At 42.5% G+C, this 25,180-nt stretch overlaps 1 protein-coding gene across 2 annotated transcripts in view; it reads right to left on the bottom strand.

Moving 5' to 3' along the window:
• NELL2 (neural EGFL like 2) overlaps positions 1 to 25,180 on the bottom strand; it is a 244,713-nt gene that overhangs the window by 96,942 nt on the left and 122,591 nt on the right. For both annotated transcript variants that reach the window (XM_048835991.2, XM_048835992.1), the window contains exon 13: positions 13,809 to 13,934. In XM_048835991.2, the coding sequence (XP_048691948.1) occupies positions 13,809 to 13,934 (126 nt within the window). The remainder of the gene's footprint in view (positions 1 to 13,808; positions 13,935 to 25,180) is intronic.

The following is a 25,180-nucleotide window of genomic DNA, read 5'->3' as shown; positions in this document are numbered from 1 at the left end:
AAGCAGCAGACAGCTCCATCCAAATCCAAGTGATTACATTCAAACAAAAATTCTTTAGAAAAAAAAATCAATTCTATCCAAGTGGAGTCACCCTGGATTAGCCAAGTTCACCATCATCAGGAACAGTTCCTCTGTGTGGAGACACTATGGTGAACGCAAAGAAATCTTTCACCATCAGCTGGTGTCTCACATCTCCCATCTTCTTATGCAGGTTATCTTTAAACCACAGTTATCTGTGACGATGCAACCATGTGAGACGGGTTTTTAGGGGCCACTATGTTGAAAACTGTGGATGTAAGATTGGTGTAAAGTAAATCAAATAATCAATAATATAGTCTGCCAGAAAAACAGAGTGAACTGAATGAGGAGAAAGTGGTGGCTGTGTTGCAGAAGAAACAAAGGCCCGGATCCACAAAGGAATTTAGGCATTGCAATGACCATGAAGTACCTAGAAAACACATGGAATCCACAAAGCCTGAGTTATGTGCTCAGACTGCTGATACAAGGCCTGAGGAGAGACAGGCACCTACAAACAATCTACAAAAGCCAGAACACTAGTTGGGGAGCCACATAAGCTAGCAAATGGGAGATGCCAACAAGAGAGGTGTGTCCTAAGCCCTGACCCTGACATGGGGTTCAGTGATCATCTAGAGTTGCCAAGTTTCTAATTGCACAAAACTGAACACCCTTGCCCCTGCCCCGCCCCATCTCTGAGACCCTGCCCCCACTTACTTCAGCCCCTCTCCCTCTGTCGCTTGCTTTCTCCTACCCTCACTCACTTTACTGGGCTGGGGCAGGGGGTCGGGGTGTGGAGAGGGGTGAGGGCTCTAGCTGGGGGTGCAGGCTCTGGGGTGGGGCTGGGGAGGTTGGGGTCGAGGAGGGGGCTCTGGGCTGGGGCTGAGGGGTTTGGATTGCTGGAGGGGGCTCAGGGCTGGGGCAGGAGTGCGGGAGGTGGTGCAGGCTCTAGGAGGGGGCTCAGGGCTAGGGTAGAGGGTTGGGGTATGGGAGTGGATGCAGGCTCTGGGAGGGAGTTAGGGTTGGGGGGGTCTGAACTGGGGCAGGGGGTTTGGGGTGTGGGCTCTGGCTGGGTGGTGCTTACCTCAGGTGGTGCAGCAGGGCTAAGGCAGGCTCCCTGCCTGCCCTGGCTCCACACTGCTCCCTGAAGAGGCCTGTATGTCCGGCCCTTAGGTGGAGGGGCCAGAGGGCTCTGCACGCTGCCCGTGCCCGCAAGGTGCCACCCCCTGAGCTCCCATTGGCTATGGTTCCTGGACAATGGGAGCTGTGGAGCCAGCACTGGGAGCAGCACGTGGAGCTTCCCTGATCACCCCTGAGGCTTGGGGCTGGACATGCCGGTTGCTTCCAGGGAGCTGTGCAGAGCCAGGGCAGGTAGGGAGCCTGCCTTAGACCCGCTGTGCCACCGACTGGACTTTTAACAGCCCAGTCAGCAGTTCTGGGTCCCTTTTCAAAAATGCTCAGCTCTGGGCTGCAAGAAGATGCCTATCTCTGACTGCGATCCACAGTTGGGAAGTCCTCTTCTGGAGTTAATTGAGTAAGCTGTTTCCTGAGCCTGCCTAACTCCACACAAAATGGCCAGAGGAAAGGGAGGTGATGCTCATATTATAACTATTAGCCCAGTGGTTAGGATACATACCTGAGACCCAGGTTCAACTCCCGCCCTCTGCAGAGAAAGGATTTGAACAGGTATCTCCCACTTTTCAGGAGATGGCTTTAACCACTAAGCTATGGGATACTCTGATGTGGGTCTCCCGCAATCTCTCCTGTTCCAGTTCAGATATATAATTAAGGAATCATTGGAGCAGGGAGCCTAGGTCTTCTACCTCTGAGGTGAGTACTCTAACCATTAGGCTACAGAGTCATTCTTACTCTTTCTCTCTGGCCCAATGACAATGTAAGTATTTACCTAAGATGGAACAGCTTCAACAGGAGACACTGAGGGAGACCCACACCAGAATATCCTCCAGCCAGTTTTGAATTGGGCCCAATATGGTAGGCATGTTCTGAATACACCTAATGGAACTGGCCTCACTGGCAAGTTAGTGGACAAAAGTCTATCTTCCCTTGGTTTGTGGATCGCACTGGAGCTTTGGCGAGCAAGGTGTCTGGACAACTAGAGGGAGACAGCAGTACACATGCCTGGAGGCAGAAATAAAGGTGCCTAGGGAACTTTTACAGAAAAATTTACCTGCTGAGTAAGGATCAGCACCTACAGGGTTAGGTAGCAGCTGAGCAGGGGTTTTGTGGATCGCAGTGGTGCCTAAAATTGGGACTTAGGTGCCTGTGTGTCCCTTTGTGGATCTAGGCCCAAGACAGGAGTGGGAGTAGGAGATAAACAAGCATCGAGGCTGGCAACCTTCGTGGAGAGTGAGGGATATGCAATAAAAGAGGGTGAGGGATATGCAATAAAATAAGGTCCAGGATATACAATACAATTTGGTGGAGTGTTGCAGGCCTTTCCCCTACCTTGCTGTTTTCATTCTTCAAATTATGAATTATTATTATTGACTATTATCAAGTCTCAGCTTTCCACACATTCTTATCATGTAGATAAGCTACAGTATGAAAATTTCTCTCTTTAAATCTTTCCCATATGTCAAGTCAATCTCTCCAGACCCTCAATTATTTTATTGCTGTTATCAGAATTCCTTCCAATATGCCAACAGATTTGTGGTTTAATTTAATTTAACAAATATGCATAGCTTCCAAAATTGCAGAGAACTAACATTTCATGTGTCATTCAAATTTGCTAATAAACTGTTCTTGACAATTAACTTGGAAACAATTATTAGACTTCAGTCTCAGGTTATTCATAAAAATATGAAATACTCCTGAATTTAGCCATAGCATTATGGCAAATGTTGTTGGGGAATTTTGAGCCATTTACATGACTCATATGCTGTACTGGCCTGATCCAAAGCCCATTCAAGTAAATGATAGCCCTTCCATTGACTTAAGTACACTTTGGATCAGGTCCTGTATGGCTGAGATCTTATAAAAGAATTGAAGATCACGGCTATGCATCTACCATGTTCATTCCTTGAATATGTGAGGGCCATCCCTTTACTTTGTTTAGTGCCAGATTTGGCTACCCTCCCTCATAATGCCCACTGAAATGGCAGAATCTGACCATTTAATCACCTGTGAGCCTTGTTTTTGGCAGGCACATTAAACATTTTCTGAATAGGTAACTTCCAAAATACTGACTTCATCAGGAATATAATGTCTAGTTAAAATATTTTGCATTTGCTGCATCAAGTTTCTGTTAACATAAATGGGAATCTTTGCAAAAGTGTTTAAAAACAATATTTTTTGAAGTGAAGAACTCTATCGTCTGCTGAGCATATCTACACAAAAAAGTATGCAATTGTTAATAGGTCAGAAAACTCATCATCACAGTGACTTTAAGAAGTAATTCATTCATTTTACATTATAATGTTCAATACTTGTTGGAAGACAAACTCTGAATACTTTTTAGAGGAGCTCTTTACAATGAAGTTTCACATATTAGAAAAACAATTGCAGTACATAGCCTACTCAAAACTACCTTGTATCAAAAGTTGGCACTTGAAGGATAATTTTATATACAATTTTTCACTAGTTTCTTGAAAGATTGAAACAAAAGTGGGTCAGAGGAATAGAGGCATGATAGTACTTATTAATAACACATAATAATGTTCACGTAGCCTCTTAGTATGTGTTAGCCCTATTTTGCCATTTCATTTGGCCTCCAAATTTTTTCCTTCTAAAAATGAAAGTTGCACCAGAAATTTAAGTGCCACTTGACCAAGTTCAAACAGAAAAAGAAGACAAAACTCTCTGGAAGATGCTTAGCAAAAGGTTATGAAAAAAGGCGCCAATTTTGCTAATATTTAGGCAAATAACCTTACACATGTGTAGTCCCATTGAGCTCAATGTACCTACTCACAAGGATTAAGTTAGTCATAAGAACATAAGAATGGCCCTTCTGGATCAGATGAAAGGTCCATCTAGCCCAGTATCTTGTCCTCCGACAGTGTTCAGCGCCAGGTGCCCCAGAGGGAATGAACGGAACAGGTAATCATCAAGTGATCCATCCCCTGTCGCTCATTCCCAGCTTCTGGCAAACAGAGGCTAGGGACACCGTTCCTGCCCATCCTAGCTAATAGCTATCCTCCATGAACTTATCTAGTTATTTTTTTAACTCTGTCATGGTCTTGGCCTTCACAACATCCTCTGGCAAGGAGTTCCGAAGGTGGACTGTGCGTTGCGTGAAGAAATACTTCCTTTTATTGGTTTTAAACCTTCTGCCTACTAATTTCATTTGGTGACCTCTAGTTCTTGCGTTATGAGAAGTAGTAAACAACACTTCCTTATCTACTTTCTCTACACCAGTCATGATTTTATAGATCTCTATCATATCTCCCGTTCGCCGTCTCTTTTTCAAGCTGAAAAGTCCCAGTCTTATTAATCTCTCCTCATACGGAAGCCGTTCTACACCTCTAATGATTTTTGTTGCCCTTTTCTGAACCTTTTCCAATTCCAATATATCTTTTTTGAGATGGGGCGACCACATCTGCACACGGTATTCAAGATGTGAGTGTACCATGGATTTATAGAGAGGCAACATGATATTTTCTGTCCTATTATCTATCCCTTTCTTAATTATTCCCAGCATTCTGTTTGCTTTTTTGATTGCCACTGCACATTCAGTGGATGTTTTCAGAGAACTATCTACAGTGACTCCAAGATCTCTTTCTTGAGTGGTAACAGCTAATTTAGACCCCATCATTTTATACGTATAGTTGGGATTATGCATTCCAATGTGCATTACTTTGCATTTATCAACATTAAATTTCATCTGCCATTTTGTTGCCCAGTCACCCAGTTTTGAGAGATCCTTTTGTAGCTCTTTGCAGTTTGCTGGATCTTAACTATCTTTAGTAATTTTGTATCATCTGCACATTTTGCCACTTCACTGTTTACCCCTTTTTCCAGATCATTTATGAATATGTTGACTAGGACTGGTCCCAGAAAGAGACCCCTGAGAGACACCACTATTTACCTCTCTCCATTCTGAGTACTGACCATTTATACCTACCCTTTGTTTCCTATCTTTTACCAGTTACCAATCCATGAGAGCACTAGTCATGTGATTAGGCGTTTTTGAGGGCCACAGTTTGCAACAGACACAGCTAAATTTAATAATTAATCAGTTAAGATTTCAAATGTATTTGTCCCAAAAGCATAATGTAATTTTAAACCCTCACTGATACATGGGTACAATCTTGTTGATCACTCCTCTATGTTGATGCAGATAAGCATTTAAAAGATATTCTGCTTAATGCCATAGAGTAGGACAAGCTCAAATATCATTTGGAAAGACAGACTATGGAGAATAATCTATACAGAGGCAATTTAGCAGGGATACCATTTTTTCAAAAAAATGGCTGGTGCCCTTTTCAGTTCCATAGTGTGCTAAAGGGCTCAACACTACTGCCCCAGGTGGATGTTAAGGCACTCAGATACTACTGTGATGGGGCACCATAGATAGCCATACCTTTTCTCTGCCCCCCAACATAGTATCTTTTAGGTCCTGTCCAGCCCTGTGAAAGAGGGTGAGAAAACACAGGTACTTTCTCAATATGCTAAGGATGGGACACATTTTTTATGTCTTGCATTTACTGCCTGTGAACCTCTTGAGCATTTGGGTGAAGATCAGCACTCATCTCCCATCCAAACTGCACAGGGACTTTCAAGCTTAGTCTCTGAATAGAAAAATAGTCCCTGAGCAATAGATTCTGGGGTGAATATGTTTTTTGATGGATCCAATCTATATAAAACTCACTACTAAGAAAACAACTGCAAATAACAAAAATCTTACATGTATGCGATCACTGCCTCTCCTGTTGTGAAAATCAAAATGGATACAGATATAATGTAACATTTCCATAAATATGCCATGAAGAGATTTTGGCTGCTTTGGAGACTGTTATAGCTAAATTGTTTCTTTTGTGCATAGAACTCTGACAGAGACAGATAGTACTGATTTATTTTTAGGTTTTTCATCTAAGAAAAAATAAATTCAGTCTCCTTGCTTCTATGCACCCGTTCTGTTATGAGCAATGACTGCTGAGTTGTGTGTGTGTGCATGTAAGTTTCAGAGTGGAGAGAGTACAACATTTTACATTAGTCTGCTAACAAACAGAACTGAGATAACTTACTCATTTTATCAAGATGCATACCTCTGCTGCAGCCACCATGTGCAAATAATGACATATTAATGTCAAACTGCGGAATCTTTTCTTCCATATAGTTTACTAACATTCCTAATTATGGGCCACAAACAGTTGTGTGTTCAACTCACAGTAAGTCAGCTATTATATAGATCACGGGTGGGCAAACTAAGTCCCGCGAGCCGTATTAAGCCAGCTAGTGAGCCGCACCACACAGCTTGGCCCCACTCCATTCGGGCCACTGGCTTGTGGCCGCACCACGCGGCTCCCAGAAGCTGTGGAATGGCCCCGCTCCGCCTTCTATGCACTCCAGTGGGAGCTGCAGGGGCAGTGCCTGTGGATGGGGTAGTGTGCAGAACCACCTGGCCGCATCTCCACATAGGAGCCGGAGAAGGGACATGCCACTGCTTCCGGGAGCCACTTGAGGAAAGTGCCGCTCAGAGCATACACCCACTGAGCCTCTCCCCACACCACAACTCCCTGAGTTAAGCCTCTCCCCACACCACCCCTGAACCCCTCCCGCCCTCCAAACCCCTCTATCCCAGCCTGGAGAACCCTCCTGCACCCCAGACCTCTCATCTTGAGTCCCACCCCAGAGCCCACACCCCCACCCAGAACCTGCACACCTTCCCGCATCCCTGCCCCAGGCCCGATTCCCCTCATGCCCTCCGAACCCCTCAGTCCCAGCCCAGAGAACCCTCCTACACCTCAAATTCCTCATCCTCAGTCCCACCCCAGAGCCCACACCCCAACCCCAATTTTGTTAGAAAGTTGGCTAGATTGTCGGGCTCAATGGGTAGTGATCAATGGCTCCATGTCTAGTTGGCAGCCGGTATCAAGTGGAGTGCCCCAAGGGTCGGTCCTGGGGCCGGTTTTGTTCAATATCTTCATAAATGATCTGGAGGATGCTGTGGATTGCACCCTCAGCAAGTTTGCAGATGACACTACACTGGGAGGAGAGGTAGATACACTGGAGGGTAGGGATAGCATACAGAGGGCCCTAGACAAATTGGAGGATTGGGCCAAAAGAAATCTGATGAGGTTCAACAAGGACAAGTGCAGAATCCTGCACTTAGGACGGAAGAATCCCATGCACCGCTATAGACTACGGACCGAATGGCTCGGCAGCAGTTCTGCAGAAAAGGACCTAGGGGTTACAGGTGACGAGAAGCTGGATATGAGTCAACAGTGTACTGTTGTTGCCAAGAAGGCCAATGGCATTTTGGGATGTATAAGTAGGGGAATTGCCAGCAGATCGAGGGATGTGATCGTTCCCCGCTATTCGACACTGGTGAGGCCTCATCTGGAGTACTGTGTCCAGTTTTGGACCCCACACTAAAAGAAGGATGTGGAAAAATTGGAAAGAGTCCAGCGGAGGGCAACAAAAATGGTTAGGGGACTGGAACACGTGACTTATGAGGAGAGGCTGAGGGAACTGGGATTGTTTAGTCTGTGGAAGAGAAGAATGAGGGGGGATTTGATAGCTGCTTTCAACTACCTGAAAGGGGGTTCCAAAGAGGATGGATCTAGACTGTTCTCAGTCTTAGCTGATGACAGAACAAGGAGTAATGGTCTCAAGTTGCAGTGGGGGAGGTTTAGTTGGATATTAGGGAAAACTTTTTCACTAGGAGGGTGGTGAAACACTGGAATGCGTTACCTAGGGAGGTGGTGGAATCTCCTTCCTTAGAAATGTTTAAGGTCAGGCTTGACAAAGCCCAGGCTGGGATGATTTAGTTGGGGATTGGTCCTGCTTTGAGCAGGGGGTTGGACTAGATGACCTCCTGAGGTCCCTACAAACCCTGATATTCTATGATTCTATGATTCATGACCCACCATACAATTTCTATTCCCTGATCTGGCCCTCGGACCAAAAAGTTTGCCCACCCCTGATATAGACACAAGTCAGTTTTTATATAACCAAAATTATCAATCATCATTATATAATGAAATGCCACAAATGGATTTGCTCACACAATGCTACAATAGATGGTGCAAGCTGAAATAGACTTGCTGAAGTTTACATTTATGAATCCGGAGTGCGGTTGGGGGGGTGGGTGTCAGTTGTTGCTTATTTTCCATATTCCTAACATTCCCGAATGTCTGACTTTCACTTCTTTGTTTTCTTTATCGGTTTCAGAGGTGCTTCAGCAAGCAACAAGAATCTCCCACAGCATGAATGGAAACATGGCAAAAGGGTTAGCTACTGAAGAAAGTAAAGTAGGGCTGAATAACTGATTCAGTTGTACAGCATGGTAAATCCAACGAAAAAAGTGTACTAGTGTAAAGAATTCTTATTACATTTGCTATAAGCACAAGCATTGAGAAGCCAGGACAGGATTACATATAATATAACCAAACTATTATGCAGCCACACCAACTTTACTCTTGTAACCTTAGGATAGGGTTGCCAGGTGTCCGGTTTTCAATCAGAACACCTGCTCAAAAAGAGACTCTGGTGGCTCTGGTCAGCACCACTGACTGGGCTGTTAGAAGTCCAGTTGGTGTGGGGCTGGCAGGTTCTGTGCCTGGCTCCGCACAGCTCCCAAGAAGTAGCCGGCACATCCCTCCAGCTCAGGGGTGGTCATGGGTGCTCCACACACTGACCCCGCCCTGAGCTCCAGCTCCATAGCTCCCATTGGCCAGGAATGGCAGCCAATGGGAGTGGTGGGGGTGGGAGGCAATGCATGGAGCCCCCTGGCTGTGCCTCTGCCTAGGGGCTGGCCACTTCCCGGGAGCTGCCTGATGTAAACTCCGCCCAGAGCCTGCACCCCTTACCCCTGCCCCAGCCCTAAGCCCCCTCTCACACCCAAACTCCCTCCTGGAGCCCACATCCCCTCCTGCACTCTAACCGTTGCCATTCCCAAAGTCCCCACCTACACCCCAAACACCTTATCCACAGCTCCACCCCAGAGACCACACCCCAACCAGAGCCCTCATCCCTTCCTACTCCCCAACCCCTGCCCTAGCCCAGTAAAAATGAGTGAGTGAGCAACAGTGGGGGAGAGCGAGCAAAGAAGGGGGGGAATGGAGTGAGCAGTGGGTGGGGCCTTGGAGAAGGGCTGGGCCTCGGGGAAGGGGGCAGGGCAAGGGTATTCAGCTTTCTGCTATTAGAAAGTTGGCAATCCTACCTTACAGCCAGATCTTTGGTTGCATAATTCTAGCAACATCAAGCTGCCCTAAACCTGGCACTACATAGGAAAGGGGTTTGTGACCAGGACACCTGGATACCAAGGCAATCTTTGGCTGGTGGAACAGGTTGGCAGTTGGTACAGTTGTTGGTCACCAATACAGTTTAGAACAATCTTTAAGTTTAGATTAACCTCACTGATGCTTTCAGCTACCTTTAGGAAGAAACATGACAGTGACTTGTCACAATGCAGAGGACTGAGGTCCACCAACACCTGCCCACTGCAGTAATTGCAGGAAATGGATCATGTATAATAAAGTCCAGCTGATCTTAATGGATTGTAAAAATACTTTTAGTAGCAATGTCTAAATTAATATTAAAATTGCAATTCCATTTACAGTTCATCTTTCCCACTTCCCACTCATCTGTACAGGCAAATGCAAGGTCTCTGTACTCACACTGCAAGGTACTAGAGAGTCACTAAACTTGCAACAACAAGGCTGGTTATTAGGGTGAAATTAAATTAAGGAAAAGTTGAAATTCTTCAAGGAATATGCTTGGCCTTACTCCCATAAACACAGCAAGTTCAATACTATAGTCCTAACAGGATCTTTCAAAAATATTGATTACATCTATACCAGGTTCTCCGCTCGGCAATGAATACTTTTCTTCTTCCCACACTTCTTTTCTGTCAGAATAGCAAATCTTGGCTGCCCTTTTTTAAGAACCACTAGCATCACAAGAAAAAAAAAAACAGATCCCATTCAAAATTATTTCATGATGCAGTGAATGATCTTGTTCACGGCATAACCTTATAGGTACACTAACCATGAGAGCTGCTGCACCTAGAGCAGTTGGAAATTGTCTGGGTGCTCAAAGGTGAAATCTTTGACTTGCTCCTCTTCACAGTCATAATGGACAGATGACAGTGATGTGCTTATAAGGAGTGGAAAGAGCTTATTTTTAAGACTGTGACTCTATATCAAACACTTCAGTGCTTTTCTACTGTAAACAAATTTTTGTTTTATAAACATTTTAATTCTCAAAATCTAAACATCATTTGACTAGCTAGATGCCATTAAAGTTCTCTTTAAAATACAGAACACAATATATGGAAGTATAATGGGTTTTTCTATAAATTGCACATTTAAAAAGTATTACTGCCTGCTATGGGGGGAAACAGTGGTTCTGAAGAGTCTGCTGTACCTAAACATAATAACCCAGACTAAATCTATTGGACTGTTTATAGAACCTCACATTATTATTTCTTTTCAGCAAGTGCTAGCTCTCTCCCAGCATTATTCAGCACCGCTGTGTTAAACATATCTTGCTGCAACATACCCTGAACCAGTCTTTTTGCTATTTAGAACCCCCATAGGTTCTTAGAACACAATGAATTTCTTCAAGGCAGTCAGTGTTAAGTACCTTAACAGTGGATATCAAGGAAAATCTCCTCAAAGTACATGTTAAAGTAATGATGATGTACCTTCATTATTTATGTTCACAATACCTATCAGATTTATAACTGGGGGAAGCAGTTCACGTGAATGCCTCAAAAATTAAAAGTTAGTATCTGAAGCACATTATTAAAGGAATAGATGGCAAGCCCACTGCAGAGATAAATTCATGCTCCCATCACTATGGTCAGGCTACAGCAATCTTATATGCAGATTTATGGTCCTTCTACCTGCTTAAACAAATTGCTGTAGTGAAAATGCTTTCTGTGTCAGGAATACAGGCTAATAAAAGCATAAAGTGCTTTTTACGGATCAAAGCAGTTGACTTAAAAAGTAATCTATGTATCACACAGATGTTTTAAAATAATTATCTTTTCAATCATTCACTTTTAGAATACTTCATAGTTGATTGAAATGCAATGGAGGAGCCTCATAGTTCTGCATATTTCAATTAACTACTAATGGCTGCATTGGAAATGCTCAGAAGTAATTGAAAGACTAGAAGAACATATAGTACCTCCATAGAATGTATTCCTAATAGCTTCTCTAGTTGTCATTAGCAGAAATTCCACTGTCAAGAGACACTGCCTTCTCAGGGTAATATCATAGCACCAAACAAACCTATCCAGTGAGGCAAATTCACTGTCAAAGAACCTCTTGTCCCAGGGTGGGTGCTTTTAGGAAATATTTCCAAAACATTGCAAGCTGCACTGCTGTTCAGACATGGGTGTGTCACAAGCAGTCATACTATCTAAGGTTCCTCTCAACCTAAAGATGTTTGGGGAGCCCTGTTCAATCCACTTCCTCCTGTTTTGGAGTTTTCTTCTTTGATCAGGATGGGCAGAAAGTGTAGAGTTGGGATGGGAGAGGGATGGAGAGAGGAAATAATTCATCTTGTTATTTCAAAAAGCGTGGTTGATTCCATTAGAAATTCTATTATACTTATTTCAGGATGTGGGGCAGAGCTTGGTTTGGAGATGCTGAGAAAGGCAATGTCTAATGAACTTCTAGCCAGTTTTAAAATTTGGTAGAGGCATCCAGGTTTTTTAAATTATATTGCATTTTACAGCTATGCATTTCAGCAAATCTGGGGCACACAGAGAATCCTAGCGGCAAGATATTCTCAGGTTTCAACACTCTATATGCATGAACTTACAAGAGTGATTTCAGGGACAGAATAAATTAAAGGGACCAGTATACGAGATATACTCATTCCAAACACTAACTTCCATTTACAGGCTATATCAATGTAGAGCAAATGAACTCCAAGAAGGTTTTACAGCACAAATATTTTCTTTTGCATAAAGAACAAAAGGATTCCACATGGTAAATAAAATATAATTTTTCCCACACACATTTTTCTCCGCCAAATGAATGTCCCACACCTTTGAACAGCATCTGCCCTATCTGTCTAATGTGGAAATAAACAGGCCCCTCCAAGGAGCTGCAGCAGTCAGCATTTCTGGGAGAAGTAATACCTTTTAGAATGTTGCTATATTAGATTTTAAATGATCATTTTATACCCCAAATTGGTTTGTAATAAAACAGAAGAAGGTGAGAACAGAGCTGTACTGGAGGAAGCCCACATGGAGCTGAGTCTATCCCGAGAGGAAGCTAGTGGCAAAGAGGCAATAATGGAAGTTGTAGAGAGGGGCCAGATCCTGCACTTCAGTGGCACAAAGGGGAATGGAGTGCTGCCCTGGGAGTGCAGTTGCAGACTCCCTGTCATAGGAGAATCCCAAAAGGAAAGAAAAACATGTATCTAACACACAGTATGTTTAGCTCTGTGAGAAGTCATGCAAGCTCCATTTAGATGGTGGATAATGATACAAAAACAATGAGGAGTCCGGTGGCACCTTAAAGACTAACAGATTTATTTGGGCATAAGCTTTTGAAGGAGTTTTTTTACCCACGAAAGCTTATGCCCAAATAAATCTGTTAGTCTTTAAAATGCCACCGGACTCCTCATTGTTTTTGTGGATACAGACTAACATGGCTACCCCTCTGATACTAGATAATGATACAGAAAGGCTGCAGGCATAGTCCTTTGTTGGAAGTGGTACGGAAGGTGCACCACCCAAAAGGGTGACTCCTTCACAGGGACTCCCAGTACTCTAAGGAGTGTAGGGTGAGTGTAGCCATCATGCTACACAATGAACACTCACCTCTGTGCCTGGCAAGCTCTGCGGGCTAGTGGGAAGGCCCCATTCCCCACACCCTCCCTCCATATTTTGGAGACTAGTGCCAACACTGTTGTTAGCCTCCCATAAACCTTGCATGCAGGAGACACAAGGACTGCAGTTGTGCCCTGCCCCTGTGTCGGGGTGCACAACCCCCCAAAGCACCCCATATTGTGTCCTATGTGGAAGCTGGGCACCATCTGGCCCTATAGGATTACCATAGTGCTTCTTTCCCTTGTCAAGCTCTCTCATCCAATCCCCTTTTCCCTACAAATGCAAGATAAAAAGTGACAGGTTTCAGAGTAGCAGCCGTATTAGTCTCTATCCGCAAAAAGAACAGGAGGACTTGTGGCACCTTAGAGACTAACAAATTTATTAGAGCATAAGCTTTCGTGAGCTACAGCTCACTTCATCGGATGCACAGAATGGAACATCTGTATGTGTGTGTATATATATCTCTATATATCTTACTATATGTTCCATTCTATGCATCCGATGAAGTGAGCTGTAGCCCACGAAAGCTTATGCTCTAATAAATTACAGTACTCCTGTTCTTTTTGAAGATAAAAAGTGTGTATTTAATACAGCAAGCCGATTTGGCCTCTATATTGAGGAAATGATGCAACATGTATATGACTTGCAATATGCACTAGCTTTTCTGAAAACTGTACTTCTGTAATTATTCTGGTGCTTCTTTTGTTGTATAGAATTTTCATATAAAATAACAAGTTAACTAGAACAAATTTTAGAATAGTATTTGACAGTATTGAGATGACTATCAGTTATTTTTCTTTGATAAATAATCAGCTCTTACCTGTGCAGGAGTAATCATCAATTCGTATGTATCCTGTTCTGCAGATGCACATGAAAGATCCTGGTGTATTTACACACATAGTATTCTCACGACAATAATGCCGTCCTTCAGCACACTCGTCAATATCTGTGAACAAAGCAACGGAGTCAACTGATCAAATGGTGCTGAGCTCTTCAGAACCACTCAATATATTGCCCTATTTGCTTCCATCAGTATTTAGCAGGAATAAAAAGTTGCTTGAACAGCAAAGCATTTTGGAAAGTTGTTAGGTTCTCTCTTCTAAAATAACTGTTTGAAGTGTTCAAACAACAGGAGCAGTGTGAGCTTTTTGGGAACAGCTGTTAGTGGAGGTACAAAGAAGATTACATCAGCTTAGATCTTGCCTAACTCCTTTTGAAATGTCTGTATTGTTATAGCTCTGAATTAAATCAACCAGCACATATCTAAGGGCTCGAAGACCAGATTGACTGCACCAGCACTGCAGTGTCATTAATCGCTATATATTCTACCTTTGATCCAATAGGTATCCTTTGTTTCTTTACCATAGGGAGGCCAGTGGCAAGTTCTTAACAGATACTGGAACTCATTAAAAGTTTTTCCGAGAAACATGAAGTCACCAATTGGTAGTTTATTAGATATGTGGGTAGATACTTAGTCAAAGCTGTGAACCTTACATATGAGCCTGAAAGGAACTTATTTATGTGGAGATCTTACATGATGGAGAAATTCGTACCCTGGTAAAATCTCACAACAGATTGAACACCTGCTGCAATGTTAATTTATAGAGCAAGTTCCTGGTATAAACTACTGTAGACATGGATCTTGACTAATCTGTGGCTCACTAAGTACACAGTATTAGTTTCATTTCTGGTAGCATGACATAATGGAAAAAAGAGAATATGTAGCACAGGCATATATATACACAGCAACTTCTGCACATTATTTTATGGTGTTTGCTGCTGCTTCAAAAAAGGATTATACTAATTTGGGAGTGGTTAGTAGCACACTGTGTAATGCTATCAGGTTAAATATGACCATGTAGATCATTTTGCTACCACTGTTATATAACTGCAACAAATCTTGTACAAAGTGTGGCATGTAAGATGTCTATGGAAAAGTTATGATTTGCTGAATAAGATTATGCCATTTTTATGCATGTATCATTTTTGTATCTGAAGTTATGAATATTAATGATGTACCTGTATTTCATATGTGTTTGTTTCTGGGTAACACCCACAAGGTATTTAGCCAGCACATTGTGAAGAGACTATTCAAGTTGAATGACCCATCAAAGAACACTTAACTCACAATGGACCATGGAAGAGGCCTATCTACACTTATCAGAAGGGGTAGCCGTGTTAGTCTGTATCAGCAAAAACAACAAGGAGTCTTTGTGGCACCTTAGAGACTAATACATTTATTTGGGCATAAGCTTTTGTGGACTAAAACCCACTTCATCAGATGCATGGAGTGAAAAATATAATAGGCAGGTATATATATTACAGCACATGAAAAGATGGGTGTTGCCTTACCAAGTGGGGGTTCAGTGCTAACAACACTAATTCAAACAGGGTGGATGTAGCCTATTCCGAACAGTTGACAAGGAAGTGTGAGTATCAACAGAGGGAAAATTATTTTTTGTAGTGACCCAGCCATGCCCAGTCTTTATTCAGGCCTAATTGATGGTGTCAAGTTTGCAAATTAATTCCAGTTCTGCAGTTTCTCATTGAAGTCTGTTTTTGAAGTTTTTTTGTTGAAGTGTTGCCACTTTAAAATCTGTTATTGAGTGTCCAGGGAGACCGAAGTGCTCTCCCACTGGTTTTTGAATGTTACAATTCTTGATGTCTGATTTGTGTCCATTTATTCTTTTGTGCAGAGACTGTCCAGTTTGGCCAATACATGGCAGAGGGGCATTGCTGGCACATGATGGCATATATCACATTGGTAGACGTGCAGGGGAACGAGCCCATGATGGTGTGGCTGATATGATTTAGGTCCTATGATGGTGTTCCTTGAATAAATATGTGGACAGAGTTAGCAACTGGGTTTGTTGCAGGGATTGGTTCCTGGGTTAGTGTTTTTGTTGTGTGGTGTGTAGTTGCTGGTGAGTATTTGCTTCAGGTTGGGGGGCTGTCTGTAAGCGAGGACTGCCGTCTCCCAAGGTCTGTGAGAGTGTATTTTACTGTATTTTTCACTCCATGCATCCGATGAAGTGGGTTTTAGCCCACAAAAGCTTATGCCCAAATAAATTTGTTAATCTCTAAGGTGCCACAAAGACTCCTCGTTGTTTTTATCTACACTTATTGGACTTCCCTAAGGACATTCTAATTAAAGTATGGGTAATGGCTTCTGCTATGACTAAGCGAAGGATGCATAGACATGTGACTCCAAACTGCATCTTGTTACCTGTAATTTTCCACAAACTAGAAAAAAGGGTTTCTCTTCATTTGGCAGAAGCTATAAAAGGCCCTAGAAACATCTCTATTTTGCCTCTTTCCTGCTCAAATCTCTGGACTATGAACTTATACTCATGGGAGCATTCTAACCAAAGGACTGAGGACCTTCCAATGATTTGGAAGAAACCAGAGACTTATCCAGCCAGGGATTTATTCTATCACTGCTACAAGCCTGATCCAAGAACTTCGCAATTGTTGTATGTATTGGATTCCTTTAACCAATTTTAACTCACCTTTCTTTCTTTTTTATAAATAAACCTTTAGATATTAGATACTAATGGATTGGCAACAGCAAGATTATTGGGTAAGATCTGAGTTATATATTGACCTGGGTACGTGGCTGGTCTTTTGGGATCACAAGAACCCTTTGGTTGATTAAACTGGTTTTAAATAACCACTTATCATTAAGTCTAGTGTCTGGGTGTTGAATACAGGACTGGAACACCTTACGAGGATGCATTTCTGACTTGTTAGCCAGTGTGGTGAGACAGAAGTTTACTTTTGTTGCTGGATTGGTATATCTTATGGAAGAATAACCACCAGTTTTGGGGTGTGTCGGCCCTTTTTCCCAGGAGCTTGTCCTGAATTTGTGACCTACTGAGGCATGGTAACACACTGCCCCCATGATACAGTGCACAGAGAAGTATCACTGAGCTGTTCAGTGCATATATGGACCTCTAATTATATTAGCAGGCAGAACCCCATATATTTTCCACAATTCCATGACCACGGAATTTGCCATAGAATCCAACCTTGCTACAAAATTGCACCCTAGAAACTAAGGGTTGGGGTTTTGTTTGTTTGTTTTTTAATTGTGCTTATGACCTCATGGCTACAAAAAACAACAACCCACCAAACAGAACAGTGTGAACTCATGCACTGTTGTGTTCCTGCTGACAAGTCAAAATATAGACAGGAGTTACAAACTCAACTGGTGTTGATTTGCTAGTGATGAAAAATTAAATGTCAGCAATGATAGCTACTGTACCTTACTGCTGATCCTTATAGCACTAACATTCAGCTAATATACTCATCCCACAACACCTTCTACACCTTTCCCGCTGGCAAAAACATCAACTGTCTGCTACCCAGCAGCCAGAATCTCCTTTCCCCCTACAACTCCAAAATACAGTTTTGCATTGTCAGTACAAAGGTCTGTGGCACACTGAACATTTAGAAGCAGAATAAATCAAATAAACGCCACATGGATTCTGCACTGATTCTGTGTTGTCATTTTCATATTTAATTGAAAAAAATCCTCTATTCTTTATTTTTTCTGAAGCTGCCATAGATTTTTCCAGTTCTGAGTGTCACAGAAATCTGGGGACTCTGTTGCAGAAGTTAGATCTTACTTGCCAAAGTATGCAAGCCTTCACTGTCAGTGCTGAGTGTTAGTGACAATGGGCTGTTCTTCACAAATCCAGTGCCCCCAACATTCCTGACTGTGATACTCAGATTGCTTTTCTTTCCCTTCCTTAGGAGCTCTGCTGCTGGAGGGAGAGAACCATTAGCAATACTGTGGCACTGCTGTAGGGCAGCAGTCGCTATTTTTATGTATTTTCATACAAAGTGCAACCTATACTTAAAATCTGCACTTTCAGGCAATATGGTTTACTAAAACTAAATAAGAAAAGAACAAAAGAGAACAAACGAGAGCACAGTGGATGCATCTCCTCAGCACCTGAACTGAGAACAAAATGGCAAGCTGTCTCCAGTAGAAAAACACAGTCACAGAAATGTAAAGGAATACAAAGGAAATAAGAAAGAGCTGCTCACACCACAAGTACTGCAGCAAACGATGTAACTCATCTGAGCCCTGGATTAGTGCAATTTGTGTGCAGATGGAAGCGGGGTTAGGCTTAAGCCTGAGTTGAAACCCTCAGCTTACGCTGCCTTGTAGACATACCCTTTAAGTCTATCACTAAAAGGCGGGTTTTCAAATCCTTTACTTATTCTTGTGACTCTTCTCTGAACCCTCTTAAATTTACCAAAGTACTTCTTGTACTGTGGACACCAGAAATGGACATGATATTCCAGCAGCAGTCACACCATTGCCAAAGATAGAGGTAAAATAACCTCTGCTTCTATTCAAGATTCCTCTGTTTATGCAGCCAAAGATTGCATTTGCTCTTTTGGCCACCACATCACACTGCGAGCTCATGTTCAGCTGATTATCCCACCATAACACCCAAATCCTTTTGAGAGTTGAGGCTTCCCAAGATAGAGTCCACCATCCTGTAAGTATGACCTACATTCTTTGTTCCTAGATGTATATATTTAGCTGTATTAAAATGCATATTTTTTGTTTCCACCCAGTTTACCAAGCGATCCATATTGCTCTGACTCAGTGACCTGTCCTCTCCATTCTTTACCACTCCCCTGATTTTTGTGATATCTGCAAACTTTATCAGAGATGACTTTATGTTTTCTTCCGGATCACTGATAAAAATGTTAAATAGCATAGGGTAAAGAACTGACCCTTAAAGGACCCCACTGGAAACTATCTGCTTGATGACAATTCCCCATTTACAATTACATGTTGAGACTTAACAGTTAGCCTGTTTTTAATCCACATAATGTATGCATATTAATTTTATATTTGTTAATTTTTTTAAATCAAAATGTCATGTAATACCAAGTCAAAACATTACAGAAGTCTAAGTATATTATGTTAATATTATCTTTATCATCCAAACTTGTATTCTCATCATAAAAAGATATCAAGTTAGTTTGACTGGATCTATCTTCCATAAACACATGTTGATTTGCATTAATTACCCTCCTTTAATTCTTTATTAATTGAAGCATATCAGCTGCTCCATTATCTTGCCTGGGATCGATGTCAGGCTGACAGGTCTATAGGTAACCAGGTCATCCCGTTTACTCTTTTTAAATATTGGTACAACAACACTGACTTTCTTCCAGTCTTCTGGATGTTGCCCTGTGATACAATAATTCTTGAGAATCAACAGTAATGGCCCAGTGAGATTTTATGCCAGTTCTTTTTAAACTCTTGGATGCAAGTTATATGGACCTGCTGATTTAAAAATGTCTGACTTTAGTAGCTTCTGTTTAACATCCTCCAGTGATACTAGTGAAATGGAAAGAATGTTATCATCATCATATGACGAGGCTATATCATCTGTTTTTCCTACAAATACAGAAAAGAAATATGTATTTAATATTTCTGCCTTTTCTGCATTATTATTGATAATCCTGCCACTTCCATCTAGCAATGGACCAATACCATTATCAGGATTTTTTTTGTCCCTAATACTTTTTTAAAACTCCTTCTTATTGTCCTTAATTTTGCTGGCCATAAATTTCTCCTTATGTCCCTTTGCTTTCCTTATCAATTTTCTACAATTCCTAATTTCTGATTTATTTTCATTACAATCAACTTCACCTCTCTTCAATTTGTTATATATATATATATATATATATATATATATAAGATTTTATAGGTACCTTCACTTCCCCCTAAACCAGGTCATTTTTTTAAATCAGTATGACCTTCTTCTTCAATTGTGGGATTGTGGCTTTGGGCATCTAGTAAATTGTTGTCAAATGATTCCCAATTATTATTCACATTTTTCTGATTAAATTCTTCCTCCCAGCTGAATTGGCTCATAATTGTTTTTAGCTTTGTAAAATTGGCCCTATTAAAGCACCAAATATATATTGGTATGGACTTCATTCTGCTTGCATATTATAAATGAGATCAAGTCATGATTACTTGTACCTAAGCTACCATTAATTTTTAGTTCTGTGATCAGTTTCTCTTTATCTGTTAAGATAAGGTCTAAAAAAAGATTTCCCCAATGTTGGCTGCAACACTTTAACTTACAAAATAGTCATCTATAATGCTCAAAAATTCCAAGGATGTTTTAGTACTGGCAGTATGAAATCTCTAGCATATGTCACTCAAATTGAAGTCCCCCATGATCATACAGCTTTTATCCTACATATTATAGATATGTGCATAAGGAGCTGGGCATCCCCTGTTCCTTGTTCCCTGACCGCCCCCTCTAGAGACCCCCATCCCTAACACCCCCAAGACCCCACCCCCTACCAAACCCCCCTGCTCCCTGTCCCCTGACTGCTCTGACCCCTATCCACACCCCCACCCCCTGACAGGCACTCATCGGCAGTGGTGGGAAGTGAAGCAACGCAGCCCCAGCCCACTCCACTCTTCTATCTCCCAGCTGCAGAGCTCCGCTTCCTGCTGCCGGTGAGTGCAGGGAGGTTGGGGAAAGGATGCCCCCCGCACTCACCGGCGGTGGGAAGCGGAGCGACGCAGCCCCAGCCCACTCCGCTTTCCTTGCCCCAGCCCCAGCCGTGTCACTGGGGTGGGGGTTAGGGAAAGGTCCCACACTCACCGGCGGCGGGAAGCGGAGCATCGCGGCTGGGAGCTGGCAGAGTGGAGCGGGCTGGAGCCAGGCTGCTCCGCTTCCACCGCTGCCGCTGAATGCATGGGGGGGATCCCTTCTCCCCAAGTGACATGGCTGGGGCCAGGGCGAGGGAAACAGAGCAGGCTGCTCCCGGCCCCCTGCTAATCATCCGGGCCACTCTGGGACTGTGGGGCCCCCAAAAGTGCCCCCCCAGCTCCTGCCTCCCAGACCCTATTGGGGGGGAGCCCCTGAACACCCCCCAACCCCCCTGCCCAACCCCTCGGCCCCCGCCTGGCACCCTTAACACACTGCTCAGAGCAGTGTGTCAGAGCTTTACCATGTTGTATGCGAACCCGCATTATATCAGGTCGTGTTTGTCCAGGTTCCTTCCCCACTCTGAATTCTAGGGTACAGATGTGGGGACCTGCATGAAAACCCCCCAAGCTTACTTTTACCAGCTTAGGTTAAAACTTCCCCAAGGTACAAACTATTTTACCCTTTGCCCTTGGACTTCCACCACCAAACGTTTATCTGGGTTTATTGGGAAAACGTTGTTTGGAAACATCTTTCCCCCCAAAATCCTCCCAACCCTTGCACCCCACTTCCTGGGGAAGGTTTGGTAAAAATCTTCACCAGTTTGCATAGGTGACCACAGATCCAAACCCTTGTATCTTAGAACAATGAAAAAAGCATTCAGTTCTTGAAAAGAAACATTTTAATAGAAGAAACAGTAAAAAGAATCACCTCTGTAAAATCAGGATAGTAAATACCTTACAGGGTAATTAAATTCAAAACATAGAGAATCCCTCTAGGCAAAACCTTAAGTTACAAAAAAGAGACACAGACAGGAATATTCATTCTATTCAGCACAACTTAATTTCTCAGCCATTTAAATAAATCATAATCTAATGCATATCTAGCTCGATTACTTACTAAGTTCTAAGACTCCATTCCTGTTCTGTCCCTGGCAAAAGCATCACCCAGACAGACCCTTTGTTTTTTGCTCCCCCCAGCTTTTGAAAGTATCTTGTCTTCTCATTGGTCATTTTGGTCAGGTGCCAGCGAGGTTATCCTAGCTTCTTAACCCTTTACAGGTGAGAGGATTTTTCCTCTGGCCAGGAGGGATTTTAAAGGGGTTTACCCTTCCCTTTATATTTATGACAGTGTTATATCGGGGCAGAGGTGTAGATAGAATATATGCACATAAATAAGCAATTTCAATTCCTCCTGTTTGTTACCCAGGCTCCTAGAAGTGGCGTACAGGCAATCCAAGAATTTCTTCTCTTCGTGCCCTTTGTTTCCTTGATTAATTTCATTCTCAACATCTAAAAAAGAAAAGGAGTACTTGTGGCACCTTAGAGACTAACCAATTTATTTGAGCATAAGCTTTCTAAGTTTTTACTAACTGAGTGTTCATATCTTCCTTATTTTTACCCTCTCCATTTGCTATTAGTCTCCTGATTACTCTAGCCAGCCTGTTCCTGAGACTGGTTCCCCTTCTACTGAGGGGAGGCCATCCAAACAATACAGCCCTTCTCCCCATTGATCCACCTTCTATATTCCACAAAACCAAAACCCTCCACCCAGTGGGGTAGTCCTGACTGGGCTGTACACTACTGAAATGTCCCCGTCAGTGTGACCTCACACACGCATGCAAGGACATGCTGTACAGAGGATGCCATTTTGCTCTACAGAAATGGGATCCTCCATGTGGCATGAACTAGCACATATGTGTGCAAGGTCACAGGGAGAAAAGGATGCCATTTTGAGAGCAAAACAGCATTCTCCATGCAGCAAAACTGTTGGAACGCTGTTCCAAGGCATTCTGGCTCCACTACACCTGTGCCTACACCGTTTACCTAGCCACCAGTTCACTTCTGAAATCTTTTGCCTTCTGTCTTCTTTCACTTATGGGACAGGAAGGATCTCACAGAAGATCAATTGGACATTCTTCCTCTACAGTACCCTTCCAAGTTCCCTGAAGTCATTTAGTATCTGCAAAATATCTTGCAATGCACTGTCATTACTGCCAATGTGAACCATCAGCAATAGATCCTGGCCCATCGACTTCAGAAGCCTATCTAATAGAGTGACGTCTCATGTTTTGGCTCTGGGAAGGCCTGTTGTCCACCTGTCCCTGGTAGAATGTTCATTTGATTCTTCTGAGTATTGACTCTCCAGCAAGAATAATCTGTCGTCCTTCCTGTTTGTGGGGAAGCTTGATTTTCTTACAGGTTGGGCTGAGCTGTCATCCACATGTATGTCCCATACATTTCTCTGTTACCCTGGACCTGCTGGGTCTTGTGAGGTATCTTCCATAGTTTTTCAATTGTTTCTTACCCACCCATTTAAGAACACTGGGAAATATTTATTTGTTTGTACTGCTGTAGCACCTAGAGATCCAATTAGAGATCAAAGCCCTACTGTAGCTAGGCATTATATGCATATCTGATTAAAAAGTCCCTTCCACGAAGAACTTACAGTCTTAGCATTTGATAAGCTACAATGGGGGATACAACAGACAAGCAGGAGGGAGAGAGAGAGGGAAAGGACAAGACAACTGTCAAATGACAACCAGCAGTTGCACAATATCAACTACCGAGGTACTGTGAGAAAAAAATCCAATCAAATAAATCAGCTCCTACTCTAGCATACTATATGGGGCATTAATTTATATCTCTTTTGGGGGCTACAAATGAAATCAAACTATTTTGTCAGAGAAGAAGAAAGCTCACTTTAGAAGCCACCAAAATAAGTCTTTTTATCTCCGTTATTAATTGAAACACTGGTTTAGCCCTTTAGTCGTCTTTAGCTACAGACTCATGTAATACAATGGAAAGCCCAATGCATTTTGAAACCTAAGAAAGTCTACAGAATTTATCTTAATTTTGTCCCATCAAAAGGCCCTATTGGCATATTAATGGGCATTTATGTCTTATTGCTTAGCCAGTAAGATCCTGAAGTCAAACAGTTCAATAGGATGAATGTATCACACCAACAGTTCTACATTCTTGAGAACAATCCAAACTAGTATGCTTTAGGTCTGTAATTGGACACTGGGCTAGCAGTTCTGATATACTAGATACTCTGATATAACAAGACAGCGTAGTCATGGAGATCAACATGCCTGAGTCCAAACGGAAGAGACAAAGGGAAATTCCGGAAAAACTGGTAAGAGGGGAAGTAGCTGAAATAAGTACTTCTATCTTTTTATTCACTTTATAAAAAGCACTTAACCCAGCTACTCTAGGGTGCTTGTACAAAAATTATATAAACATATACAAATCAGAGCAAAAATCTCCCAGACCCCATTAGATTTGCCTCCTTAGGATCAAATTCTGCAGTCACTTACACCATGCCACCCCATAAATAACAGCAGAATTTGAGCCTTGCTCTACAATTCAGTCCTGACCAAACCATCATTATAACCACCCCTGTTAACAAACAAAGAGACCCTCTTGAGACTTCTCTAGCTTTCAATTCCCTTGCCCTCATAAGGGTCAGACAAAACAGATGAGCCTTGCACCTGTCTACAGTGAATCTGGAATTTGAAGGTCTGGGAAAGGAAATTATTTCCAGAATTGAGGATCCTTCATGGATAATGCCGTGCCTCCCTTTTAAACCAGTGGGGATCTAGCTCATGTACCTCCACTGTTCACAACTGCAGAAGCATCTCCTAGGGAGAGAGGTGCTCTCTCAGGATTTTAGCAACGGATAACCTACAAATGGGGAAAAACAGGCTGGACCAGAATAGTAGTCCATAGAAGAACAGAAAATAATAGTTGTCATAAATATAAAGGAAAGGGTAACCACCTTTCTATATACAGTGCTATAAAATCCCTCCTGGCCAGAGGCAAAATCCTTTGACCTGTAAAGGGTTAAGAAGCTAAGGTAACCCCACTGGCACCTGACCCAAAATGGCCAATGAGGGGTCAAGATTCTTTCAAATCTGGAGGGTGGGGGGGAAGAGACAAAGGGTTTGGGCTGTCTGTGCGATGCTTTTGCTGGGAACAGATCAGGAATGCAAGCCTTCCAACTCCTGTAAAGTTAGTAAGTAATCTAGCTAGAAAATGCGTTAGATTTTCTTTTGTTTAATGGCTTGTAGAATAAGCTGTGTTGGAGGGAATGTGTATTCCTTTTTTTGTATCTTCTCTTTGTAACTTAAGGTTTTTTCTAGAGGGATTCTCTATGTTTTAAATCGGATTACCCTGTAAAGTATTTACCATCCTGATTTTACAGAGGTGATTCTTTTACCTTTTCTTTAAATAAAATTATTCTTTTAAGAACCTGATTGATTTTTCATTGTCCTTAAGATCCAAGGGTTTGGGTCTGTGTTCACCTGTACCATTTGGTGAGGATATTATTATCAAGCCTTCCCCAGGAAAGGGGGTTTAGGGCTTGGGGGGATATTTTGGGGGAAGACATCTCCAAGTGGTCTCTTTCACTGTTCTTTGTTTAAAACGCTTGGTGGTGGCAGCATACTGTTCAAGGACAAGGCAAAGTTTGTACCCTGGGGAAGTTTTTA

Source organism: Caretta caretta, chromosome 1 (assembly GCF_965140235.1).
Source record: "Caretta caretta isolate rCarCar2 chromosome 1, rCarCar1.hap1, whole genome shotgun sequence".
NCBI lineage: Eukaryota > Metazoa > Chordata > Testudines > Cheloniidae > Caretta > Caretta caretta.
The sequence above is the reverse complement of the archived record's forward strand: the minus strand, read 5'-3'. Positions and strand labels throughout refer to the sequence as shown.